General features: G+C 39.6%; 2 protein-coding genes across 3 annotated transcripts in view; one reads left to right on the forward strand and one right to left on the reverse strand.

The window, feature by feature from the left end:
* LOC122772172 (protein kinase C-binding protein NELL1-like) overlaps positions 1 to 13,434 on the forward strand; it is a 232,010-nt gene that overhangs the window by 117,650 nt on the left and 100,926 nt on the right. The window lies entirely within an intron of this gene.
* LOC122772173 (piggyBac transposable element-derived protein 4-like) lies at positions 8,512 to 13,381 on the reverse strand. 2 transcript variants are annotated; one of them, XM_044029915.1, is made up of 2 exons: positions 13,094 to 13,381; positions 8,512 to 10,675 (listed from the first exon to the last, which is right to left on the reverse strand). In XM_044029915.1, exons 1-2 carry the CDS (start codon positions 13,234 to 13,236, stop codon positions 8,629 to 8,631), a joined length of 2,190 nt encoding a protein of 729 aa, XP_043885850.1. In that variant the 5' UTR covers positions 13,237 to 13,381; the 3' UTR covers positions 8,512 to 8,628. The 2 variants fall into 2 exon arrangements, with proteins under 2 accessions (XP_043885850.1, XP_043885849.1); XM_044029914.1 differs by having other exon boundaries at positions 8,512 to 10,678.

The following is a 13,434-nucleotide window of genomic DNA, read 5'->3' on the forward strand; positions in this document are numbered from 1 at the left end:
AGTGTTGACGTCACATTCTTGCCGACAGCTAGACTCTGCTCACGATGGAAGAGAATCTTATAGTAAGCAAAGATCGCTTTATACATGACGAGCAGCTGATTTGACAACGTGCTAGCTTGTATCGAGGCCAGGCCAGGATTTCCCAAAGTGATACTAACTACAGATGTTTTGTCCCAGCTGTGGATGCGTCTGATCGCCATGCGAAAGTATTACTGGAAGTAGTTCTCATCCATACTGAGCTCCCGAATTAAACGGTGAAACTCGCCAATCGTGTCCGGCTCTGGATGGTGTTGTGGAACCACACACGACGGCAGTATCTTCTCTGCAGATAAAGTGCAACACATTTGATATTAGCCATGGTTGATGGTGAAAAGAAATGCCTGTCACTCCGGCGTTCTCTTACGGCTTAAAGATGCAAATAGCATGAACACAGCACAAGTAGAAAAGCTGATAAACCTGCATCCATCCATTTTTTTATCAAGTTGGCTAACATCTGACATTATGCAGGTATTTTTGCTGTTCGCCTCGGACAGCTAATTTTATTGAATTACTGTGTCCATGCGTTTTCTGTTTTCATATTGATAAATGGGTGTACTTTTAATCCAGCCTTAAACTTGTTTTTTCATGTAAATCCAAAATATGTAGTAAAGAGATAAGTTGATTATTTCATGGCAGCTGTTGAGCTTAGTGTGTATATGTTGTCAGTTGAAGGTTGTAACAAGTGAAGAAACACAAAACTGTGTCTTGTGTTTACATGCTTCCTCCCAAAAGGCTTTAAACATTTATTTGTTCAGCTGGGAAAGGTTAAGCATCTATTAAAGAGCAGATGGTGGTTTTTGGGTGACCTTCATTTGAATGTCCTCCAGAAAGGAAAAAGGAAGTCCCCTCTGATGGATGACTTACACCTAACAATGTGCACATTTCTGTATTGATTCAATGGCATCGTAAAATACTGCATTCTATATTTTTAACACACAGTTTATGTGAAATACACTCAGAAAACAGGCTAGCTAGTTGTTGTACTTGAGCAACTTGCTGATCTTTATAGTTTGCTCAAACTGAGCTGACAACTACAAGCCAAATGCAACGGAACAGTGAATGTCCATCCTGCTTCTACAAAGTCAAACACAACGCAAACGCAAAGGTTGCTCAACAAGCCAGTGTTGGTGATCATTTAATTGAACCTATCTTCATCAAGTTGCATTTTCTTATAATGCAACTTGGAAGGAGATAAATGCAGAGATAAATTGTTCCAACCTTTATCATTATACACAGTAACAGATCAAGCCAAAGCTGTGAATGAGTGTCAGTGCCGCTGTGTGAAGAGCAGTCGAGCAAGCACAGGGACAGCTGATTGACATGATAATTGAGCCCTGGGTTATTCACATGTTAGATCATTTAATGAGTCACATAGTAGAGAGGGTATCCTCTGCCTGGGAGCTGTTGACTTCATTAAGAACAGTAATGGTGTGTAATGATGTGATAAGGCTTTAGCCTGTCAGAGTGCAGCACCAGGGTTTTGATAACCTGCACCATAACCATAATGACAGGGCACATAGCAGTGTTTGGGCATATGCTGTCTGATTGGCACAGGCTTGGGGTCAGTGATCAGGTTTCCCAAAGATGGAGTGTTGGGGTTGGCAGGGGGGTATGTTTCTCTTTGAATGTTTATATACTTTATGTAATGATAGGCTTTGCAATGAAAACGGTGTTTGCGATTAAATATGTTTTTTGGTTATGTTATAGCGACCCCCTGATCTGAGACTTCACTACTTCATTTATTGCAAGCCTGGCAATGCTGTATAGAGTCGGTAGCTTGTGCATATCACACCACAAAAAAAAAAAGTGTTTGCCCCCCCAGAGCAAAAGTCAAACTCTGCCTATGAGGTTTACACAGTGAATAATACTTTGAGAGGTTTGTGCCACTCAGTGGTGACAAATGTTAATCTGATTATGTACTTGTGTCACACCTTTTGTAGGAAGTTTACTATGTTATAAGTTATTTAAGTATATATGTTTCCATTCATCCTCTTCTGTATCGTTTTCACCACTTCAAGTCTATCTGTAGATCACATAATATTAAAAAATAGACGTCAGCCTATCATCCATCCCGTCACTTGATTGATATACAGGGCAGCCAGTCAGATGACATCTGACTTTTTCTGACACTGGCACTAAGTACAGCAGAAAAACTAACAAGATAGCTGGCGAGTTACCGCCAATTTTTAGCCCACGGTTTTTTCTCTTAAACTTAAGAAAATGTATAAAAATGAGTGGAGGAGCTGGACCAAGTAAAATACAAAAACTTCTCACTTTCATACTGAATGGGAGGAGGACTTTTTTTTCACGATGACATTTTCCAAGTGAGCTTGGCTCATCTGCCAGTCTACCATCGCAATACCAAAGAGGGGAAATGTGGAGCGGCATTTTCGGACTGTTCATGGAAAATTTGATACCAACAGCTCTCTTTTCCCACCCAAAAGTGAGCTGAGAAAGAGAAGGGTGAAGGAACTTAAATGAACTTAAATGCATTCGTTGAAGCAGCTGACTCATATGTAATATGGGCTCATGTGGTTATGCAAGGTACATCAACATACATTGTACAAATAAATAATTCTCAAAATATTTAGAAATAAATATATGTTTTGCATTTTTGTAGTAGGTAGATCATTTTGACTTGGATTTTATGGAGTAGCTCGCATGCTGAAAAAGTGTGAGCACCCCTGATCTACAGCATATCCTGCCACTCCTGGCAAAGTGCTGGTTGCTTCATTGAAATAGTCCCCTTTGTATGAAACAGGACCATTTGGGGAATCATTTTTTTCTGTAATTTGTCTGTGGATCATATTTGCTCCCCCCCAAAAATCCATCATAGGTAGCACTTATGAAGAGTACAGGGCCACTAATTTCAGGCTAGCAAGTCCACCGGCTTCTTTCATAGCCTTGTTGCTGTCTTCTGTGCATTTTCTGTTAGAAATAGGAATACAAATTGTGTAATTCATACTGTTCTTTCTCTCTCACTCACTCACTCAAACACTCATTCACACATACAAACTCAATCACTCAGTTTCTCTCTCACACACACACACATAAAGACACAGTGACACTCATCATTATTGGTCCATGTGCTAGCAACGGTCAAAAGGCAGGTTCTGCAGATGTCACTCTGCAGCATCCGCTTGTTTTAAAAGCTGAAATAGTTCCATACAACAAACATACTGTTCCTCTTTGACACTGAAGTGTCAGGTTCTATTGAAGCCACTGTACAGGAGGTATCCTCCCTCCTCCTTCAGGCAACTGCTCTGATCTGGCTTGCAAATCACATGACATGTGCTGCTCTTGCTTTCAAGTCACATTAGTGTCGAGAGTCTAATCGGCGCCTTTGCAGTTAGAAAATCTGCTTGTGAAATTATCACAACTGCAATTAACTGTTCAGTCATAAGCTCAGCCATAGACTGTATATATACAATTGATGTTGTCTTCCAAGTGAAAAGAAGTGAGGCCAGGAAGTTAGCCACTATGGGGTTACCTGAGTGGTTGCAAAAATAACTCAATTTAAATGGAAATCTCTGGGAAAATTAGCCTTCATCTCACTTGATTTATTCTGTCAGTCAACATTTTTCTATGGAATGAATGTTTTAAATCGCTTGTCTCAGATTTTCTGTAACAGAACATGAAGCCAGTTTTTCTATATTATGTTCCCTTGTGGCCACACGGTTGGTGTAGTGGTTAGCACTCTTCACAGCAAGAAGACTGGGGTTCATGCCCCAGTTGGAACTAGGGCCTTTCTGCATGGAGTTTGCATGTTCTGTGTTTGTGTGGAGGTTTTCTCTGGGTTCTCCAGGTGTGAATGTGAGAGTGAATAGTTGTTGTTATTTTCTATAAGTGGCCCTGCGATGGACTTGAGAACTGTCCAGGGTGCAGCCCGCCTATCGCCCTATGTCAGCTGAGATTGGCACAGCACCCCCCTGTGGAGGATGAAGCGGTAGAAAATGGATGGATGTCCCTGTGTAGAGAAATATGGAGTGTGATTGACAGCAGGTATTGTCCCATAGTTGCCCGGTCTTGAGTGATGTCTTTGAACTTTTAGTTAAAAAAATTGACATGGCTACTGTTAAATTAAATTGATGTTTCAGTGAAGTTTGTTATGCACTCTTATTTTGGTTAAAGAACGTGATGAAAATGGATGCTTGGTTTAAAGAGCGGTTATGAGAAGAGGTCTGCTGTTCCTCACACCTATACAAACCATTACTTAAAGAATAAGAGGACATACTGTATAATTGGGGGTGAATTTCTGGCTACAAATCACTGCTACGGAATAATTAATCAAGTAAGGGTGCATTGAATGCTAAACTAATGCAAACCCTCATTTAAGTCCAAGTGGAAATACATAGTGTTTCTCTGCAGATATGGAATGCAGAAAATATGGAGGGGCCCTAAAATGCAACTACCTCAGCATATTTCTGTGAACCATGAACTACATGTACTTCAACTTCACTACTGTAAATACTCATACATAGAAAAGTCAGAAAATAATACCAAAACATTAAATAAGGTAGTGATATTAATAATAAAACAAAGCCTATTTTGTCTGTAGTCACTAAACTTTGTCAGAGTCGGCTTGCTTGCTTTAAAATGATTAATCTCCCATGAAATAGAAACAAAAGTTTTCCTCCTGAAGCTTCTGCTTTATGGCCTGAGACATTAGATTCAGTGCAGTGCCTTCAGAATTGCTCCCAATTTAACTTTCAGAAGAAAACCAAATATTGTCTGTGGTTGTGACTGACAGAAGGATCACAGATGGATGCTCACATCACTCTACCTGAGAGGCTGTTCTGTCTGCTAATCCACTGTGAAGGGAGCTATCAGCCTATTAATCACAGGCACAGTAATGCCATGGCTGCACCTGGCTGCAAATGTGTGTGTTCACATACAGCATCTGCCCAAGGTGCATCATTTCAGGTTCTACTCAGGTTCAGGTTCTAGTCTTCGGTTAATGTCACTCCTGCTTCTCGCTACCTTATCTGTCTTTATCTGTCATTTTAATGAGAGGCCATTATGTTGCTACATTTATGTTTAATATTTAATATACATTTATTTTGTATTTTCAGAATAGTTAACTAAAATGTAAGCAAAATCCTGTTCATTTAACAGTGGGTTGTTTTTTCTGACCATTGTTGAAGAAGAATGGTAAATGTTTATAAAGTCAACATTTAAGAACCAACTGCAACAAAATAAGTCATGTTTTTTATTATTTTATGTTTATATTTTTATGATTTTAGCCCATGGTGTCTTGCCTATATGTCTGCAGTATCACAGTGACAATAAATCTATTTCACATTACTTTGTCTGCTTTTGTGTTTGATTAAAAAATCCTCTTGGAAGACATCAGTCCTCCATAAAACTGTGTGGTTTACAGTTTTTTCCTTCATTCTTGTTGACAGGGTTTTGCTGCTTTACCCTCTGATTCTCAGAAGGTGTTATGTCAGATTAATGTCAGGGGGCACATTTGAACAGGCCACAATCTTAACTCCTTTTTCCTTTAAACCGTGTGAGTATTAAAGTGTGTTCAGGATCACTGTCGTGTTTGGAAATATTTCTCCTGCCAAGGTTCTCCAGCCTTGGAGTCACCTATTCATTTAGGCTTTGGATGGTATATATAGACTTGTACTTACATTTGCATTTGTGCCTTCCATGTTTCAGTGTGGTAGTACTAACCCATCTGTCCCCAAAATATATATATTGTCTATTTTGTTTTGCGTTACCCAATCTTGGTCAGACTTCATAGATATCTGAGTCATGAGGTTTTGGTAGATTTAGTGTAAGACCAGCTCTATAGTACCTTCTGAGCTTAACTATTACTTTTAACAGTATTCCATATGAGATCAGGCTCTAAATATGATATGAGATGCTCTGCTATGATGTGCAGATTATCACCATCATTTATTATTTAATTAGAAGTCTCTCACACAATGCTTTCTATCCCCACTTATGAATGATTCCCCGAGACACTGCTTATGAATAAAATACCACATTTGACCTTCATATACCACAACTGAGAATGTTATTTGATACCTCAGACTGTTAAGGTCATTGTAGTCTTGAGATTGACATCATGGCCCCTCACCTGACATCAGCAATAGTAGTGTTAATGAAAGTGTTGCATGATTTTGATGCTAATGAACAAAAACTATTGTCAGCTGACTGCGTATTCACCTCACTTCATCTGTACAGGTCCAATTATGGAGGCTGAGAGCAGCTCTCAGTTTTACACCTTTGACTATTAACACTCATAGATATAAACCAGGACAGCACTAACAGTATGTAGGCTTCATGATAACAAGCCTCTTCTAGGACAACATAACAGACAACAAAAGACTAATAGAACTGATGAATGTACCTGACATTACAAAAAAATAAATAAATTCATAAATTATAGTGTCATGGAGTTTAAGGAATAAGCAGAATAAAAGAGGTTGATGGATAAGTCAATCTGTGAAAAACTATAAATGACTTATTGTAATGTAACTTTTTTTTATATACATATTTATCATCACTATCACTATCACCAGAGCTTCTCCTCCAAGGTGATGATGATGCCATGATTGGAACTCACATCTGCAAAACATTTATGTGATGATTTTACAAATGCATGCACATGTTAACAATGTTAAAGCGTTTCTACTCCACCACAAAATAAAAATATTATACACAGATCCCTTTTGAAATAGTTTATTCTGCTTTGACAAAACACCAAAAAGAACAACTCCAAGTCACCATTTCTACTCCAAAGAGAGGTAATACTGTACATCAGTGGAAACATGAGTTCTGATTAAAATACTTTTATATTATATAGTATATATTTTAAAATGACTATATTTCAGATAGGGCTGCCACCTTATGGTTGACCAGAATAATCATTGGTTGGCGAGATTTCATTGGTCGTTTAATCACTGTGGGGAAAAGAAATCCCACCGGAAACTCTATTTGAATTTGTATCTTGTCAGAAGTCACTTCAGTGTTTACAGCTGATGTGCTGCTGTCTACAAAGTTTATCAAATAGTATGTTGGGTTAGAAGTCCACAGTTTGGGAATCTTTTGAAAGAGTGAAGGATGAGCCCACAAAGGTGAAGTGCAAGCTCTGTAGGCAGACATTCACTCACTTTTTACAGACTTTTAACATCATTTTTACAGTGTCAAAATATTACTTATAACATCTTCCCAGACCTGGAACTTGAAAATAAGAAACAAAAAAAAACCCTTGAAGTCTTCAACGTGTCGACCAATGGTCGACCAAGTAAAGCAGCCCTGAAATGTTTAGGGGTAGCCCTAATTTCAGAACATGCGTGATCTTTAAATGTTTGTTATTTCCATATATGGAATTAGATTTTTGTCAATATTTTCAAACAACACTTTTGATGAAGCAAGCAACACTTTTTAAGAAAAAGAAAATATCAATTTAATCATTCAAAAATATTGCATTTTATTTGTTTGAAAATACTCTATTTGTTTTTGTTTGGACTCCCTGATGGTGATTTGTTTGCGATTCTGACCATGGGTGTGCCTAAGGAAGCTGCCTACTGATTAGCTACTGAGTTTTGGAGCGAATGCTCAGTCACGGGCGTAGTGACAGTGTCAGTGACAGGGTAGTGTGGAAGGTTCCAATGTTTGTAATTTGTCCTTAACCTATGCTGCTGCATCTTCATCTAGTCACATTATTGTGGTCGCTGGAAGTCAAGCTGAAGATGCCAAATCTAGCTGAGCGTGATAAATGTAGCCAGAAACCAACTTGGCCTCATCCTCAACTGCTGGAGTTGGTGGAAATGTCAAAGATTAGATGAGGTGCCAAAAAGTTACACACATAGCTGCACCAACCACACACCCTAAAATCTGCATGAGGACAGAAACAAATGCTTGAGTAACCAGTTACTTTTATGTGTCATAAATAAATTAAACACAAACTCTAAACATCAAAACAAGAAAGAAAAAAAAACATCAGAGAAAATAGTGCATGTGTTATAATAGACAGTGGACAGTAATTGGCATTTCATTGAAGACTTCTTAGCATAAATCTATTTGCACTCATAAAACACCATCACCACATCAGTGAATACCAGTGAAGTAATATCATTGAATGTCTTCATCAAGGATCTTAGTTACAGATATTAAGGGCATGAAATCAAATGTGTGTGGGGGGGGTCTATTTCAAATGCAGTCTTGCAGCAGTGTTATGGGTTACACTGTCTCATCTTATGATGCTGAAACCCTGACTCACCAGGCGTGAGATTACTTCTCAAGGTTGGTTTAGATGACAGTTAAATTTTCAAAGTTTTGTAGACTTTTGATATAATATTTGAATGCATCATGAAGCAGTAGGCCACATAAACTTACCAGTCACTTAACAATCTAGCTCACGTGTACATTTAAGATAGTATGTCTGGGCTTGTTGGACAGTTTACAGGGTTTTAGATACTTTGCATTTGTGTGGCAAATAACAGGATATCTAAATAATAATAAAAAAGCCCTAACTTTGAATCATCATCATCAAACCAAGACATCTGACATTTGTGACCAAACGCAGGTGTTTACAAAGCAAAACAGGTAACCGTTAAAGGTCCTTCACACAGACTAGATACAGATCCTGTTGCTTCTGTGCCACTCACTATAGCAGTTCCTTGAAGTTGTAAAACAAAGTGTTTTTTGACAAGTACGGCAGTAGACAGGTGATTTTCTTTTGCAGACCACACATGACCTTCTGCCAGCAGTAGCCCGCTTCCTAGGGGCCACATTACTCATTTGTTCTACAAAATAAGCTGGCAGGTGACCTAAACCTGGAACATCAGAAGCTGTAGAAGAGGGCTCCTCATTGGACAGAGGAGGAGGTGGCACTTTGGAAAAGGAGCCAGGTGTTTCTTTAGACACAGCAGTCAAAGGCACACGGCAGCAGGACCGGGATAAAGTGGGCGGAACATTGGATGCAGAGGCTGATGCCACTGAAGAGGGTACTTTAAAAGGAGAGGTGGGCAACATAAAGTTTTGTGGAGCAGACCGGCGTGGAGTAGAGCCAATCTCAGCCAGGGACAAAATCAGTTGTTCTCTAAAGTTTTTCTGTGTTATCATTGGCATGTTGTGCAATTTGCACATTTCTTTGTGTAGGATGAATGCATTTACAGTGGCTATGTCCACAAAGTGATAAAACAGGGTTTTGTACCATTTCTGGGTTTTATGGAGAACATTGTAGTATCTAATAAGTGCATCTGACAAGTCGACGCCACCCATGTGACGATTGTAATCTTTGATGCAGCCTGGGATAGTTACCTGCTTCACTGTCCACTGTCCATCTTTGTTTTTCACTTTGCGCTGCACCATGTCATTGCTGTATGCTTTGTGTAAAGTGGAGCACATCGAAACCTCTCGTGCATCTAACCACTTGACAAACAACAGCTTCCCATTTCTGATCCACCGGATAGCTCCCCTTGATGTGTTCTTGGTCATGTCATTTCTTTTGCTTTTGGGATAACCAGCTACAGTGGAACGGACAGTTCCACATGCCCAGATTTTTCTCTCAAGAAGGTCACGGAATAGAGCTGGACTGGTGTAAAAGTTGTCCACATAGAGCTTGTATCCTTTTCCTAAAAAGGGAATGTTTAGCAGTCTCATGACAGCATCGTATCCTATCCCTTTTCCTGTAGGCTCACTGTCTCTCCCACCATACACAAAAAAGTTAAGAGTGTAACCACATGTTGAGTCAGCTAACACAAACAACTTGAAGCCCCATTTAGTGGGTTTGTTTTTAATGTACTGTTTGAGTCCTATCTTTGCTTTACTTGCCACCATCCGTTCATCTATAGAGATATGCTGGTGAGGATGAAAAAAAGTGTGGCATGCCTCCAAAATGTGCTGATACAGTGGCTTTATTTTGCAAAGTCTATCATACCCTGCTGTCCCCTTCTTCTGGTCATTTGTTGCTTCAGCTGCAGGGTCATTCATGTGCAGACTGCGGGAAATGGCTAGGAAGCGTCTGCAAGGCATGACAGAGGCGGGAAATGGCAGGCTGAACAGCTTAGATCCTCTCCAGAACTCTTTAAGGGTTTTGAGTGGCACAAGACCCATATAGAGAACAAGGCTGATGAAGGAGTACATATCTGCTGTTGTGACATGGACCCAGCTTTCCCTCTGGCTCTGATATTTCTTTTCCCCATAAGCATTGGTGTTTCTCACCAATGTATTAACAACTGTTGTGGAAAAGAAAAGCTGGAACAGTTCAAGTGGTGTGTAATTTGCAGTCCTGTTGAGCTGTGGACCTACTTCTCTCTCAGGTCTGAACCGTGGCTGAGGAGGCACAATATCGTCCTCATCTATGTTGTGCCACCGCCCTCCATCATCCTCATCTTCCTCTGCTCCAAGCTGTGTTCCTGCTTGCCCCTTTTTCTTTCCACTCTTCCTACGTGGTGTGGAAACTGTCCTCCCAGGATGAGGGCAGGAGTTTTTTTGGGGTGTAGCTGCATAATGGAGCTTTTTTCTGTGTGGACGCTGTTCACATTTCTTAGGTAGAGATTTCAGGGATGATGACACAGGAGAAATGGACAAAGAGCAACAACGCTTTCTGGTTGCTCTTCTTAACAATGGTGTCTTTTCCACCTCCTTCTCTGAACTCTCCACATCAGTGAAGTCTCTGCTATAAAAAAGTAAGAGACAATTAGTAACATTATAGGTAATGCTTTTTCTGTGGATAAAATACTTTCATAAACCCACCCTACATAGTTGTGTTTAATTAACAATAAGTAATTGGTCACAATAAAGACAATTCTGATAAGACTGAAGATTTTAAAAAGTAACAAATTAAACAGTGTAAGTAATCATTTGTATTGCTAATATGTTATAATAGCCATGGTTAAAGATCAGTTAATGGTGTAATATTATGAACAAGGAATAATTGGCAACTATTTGTGATATAGTTTGCACCATGATTTGCTTGGGTGAGTTAGCCCATTCTATCTAATGCTTACTTTTTTTTCAATTTGTGGATAGTTTATCTGCATTTTGCCCAGATATTACAATGCATGTATCCATATAGTTCCTTGTATGATTTTAAAGCAGGCAAACAACAACAAAAAACATCACATCTATTAATGCTGAACCTAATATGTGATTTGTTTTTCAAAACCACAGACAATAAATGGGTGTCGGAGAAACTCTAATGGCTGGTTTACATTTGATGCATGGACTGCTGTGTCAGAGAGAATTAAAATAGTTTAAAATAGCAAATGTTTTTCATGTATTCAGATTCAGCTGACTACCTTAAGCACAAAAACTATAGTGAGAGTCAGTCAGTTGTATGTCATCTGGGAACTGTGTGCGTCACACGTGAAAAAAGGAGAGGTGCGGTGTGAAAACAGCTCCCTTGTACACGTTCAGATCAAAGCCAAACGTGATCCAAACTTTGTTCAAACTAATGCCGATTTTCCACTACACAGCATGGCTCGACGCTACACGGTTTGGGTCATTTCCCATTACTATAGTCCATCCTCACTAGGCCAGGTCGTCATTGCATGGCTGCACAAAATGCCGTGACGGCGTTTTACACGCAATACAAAAAACACAAACTAGTGACGAGCAAAGCAGTTGCTTTTGGTGTACTGAGTTATGATGATTAGAATCATTTAATTAAAAAGATTAGTTCAGAACTTCCTGTGTGACCAGAGTGCAGACACAGTCATTAATTAAAACGCGGCTGAGCGGGTTTGTGATGTGGCTCATGATCAGTGCTGTGGCTAAAATCATCAGACTCCTCTGTTAAATATTAAGATTTTTGAAATGTCCTTGCTAAACGTTGGAGATTAACGCATGTTTTTGAGATTATTTTCACGTTTTCAACTGATCTACAGTTTGGCATTGTGTCGGACTCTACGTCCACGACTATTCCAGTGATGACACTCTCTGCCAAACAGTGGCTGGCAGTCTGTCGATGTCACATTTAGTATCGGCTCAACTCACTTGGAATCTCACCACATCAGGTTCTAAAAAATTACCAGTTACTATCCCTAATGGAAAAGCTAAAAAAAGCAACGCTACAACTGTATAGTGGAAAAATGCCATCACTGTGGTAGTATTAGCAGCAATGAGCAATTTACTCCACCACCTTAGCAGAAAACACATTTTAAGAGTACCAACATTGTATGCAGTTACGTAACAGACAGACCCTTTCTTGCTCATTACAAATTCACACACACTCATTTTCCTTTCTCTCCCTCTCTCTCTCTGGAGAACTCATTTATACTCAATTATGTATAAAAAATACACTTGTATTCCGTGAAAGTGTTGGTTATATCCCTCACCAATCACTTAATTATTTATTATCATAATACATGAATAAAAGCCTGGGTAAGGAGTAAATGACCTCATTAAAATGTGACCACAATTAAATGGTCCATTACCTTGAATATAAATACAGATTGATGTGGATTTGAACAGTATTAGAAACATTTTCAAAAAGTGCATCATGTAACATTTGTCTAGATATTTTATTACAGAAATATCATGTATTATACCTTTAAGCCAACAAACAATAGTTGCAATGGTTCCCCCCTCCCCCGCAATGTGCACGCGACCACACGTGCACGAGCAGGCTGTCGGAAGGAGGGTTGTGTGTGTGTGCGCGCGCTTAAAGACACTTTTTTGTGAACTTTGTGAAACAACATCAGAGGATCGGATCAGGAAAACAGCAGCGTTAACTGGGCCTCTCATGATGAGACTGATACAGATGATGCGTTAAAGTAGAGTGCAACAAGATGTAGCGTAGATGCGCACAGTCTACACATGAAATGGACAAGCGTAACATGCATCTTTTTAATTCTACTTTAATATAAATAAAGCACGCAGCAGCTCTGATTATTACATTTGGAATTAAGCTGTTTTTCACCTTCTATCTTCTTTTAAATCACGACACAACAAACTTTATGCAGGTGTCCACTATAATATCCTGCGGATTGTGTCATCATTTCACGACTTATATGCATTTCAGAGCCCGCACATACGTGGCCATAGCTCGGTTATTTTGGATTGAAGCCATCATGATCATGTCTGTACTCACTGATGTGATCCTCGGGGCAAACCTGTCGGAATGTAGTTTCCCTCCTCCTCCTCCTCCTCCTCCAGACTGCAAGTGCTGCTCTCCGAGTCTAACGAGTCCGACTGAAGGTGCTCCAACTCATCTTCAGACTCTGACAGAAACATTCCTGAATCTGCTGGGAACTACAACTTTTCCTCAGTGTAAAAGTGTTGGCGCTTTGTCACCCGTGGCCGTGGATAATCTCACTTTCTCCATACGCGCTATTCCTCAACGCTGTACCGGGGGAAAATCCTTTTCCGCGGGTTCTTCTATCCGGATGTCCCGTCTACTACCGTATATGGTTAGAAAGATAGTTTCATTGG

This window comes from Solea senegalensis, linkage group LG7 (assembly GCF_019176455.1).
Source record: "Solea senegalensis isolate Sse05_10M linkage group LG7, IFAPA_SoseM_1, whole genome shotgun sequence".
NCBI classification, from domain to species: Eukaryota; Metazoa; Chordata; class Actinopteri; order Pleuronectiformes; family Soleidae; genus Solea; species Solea senegalensis.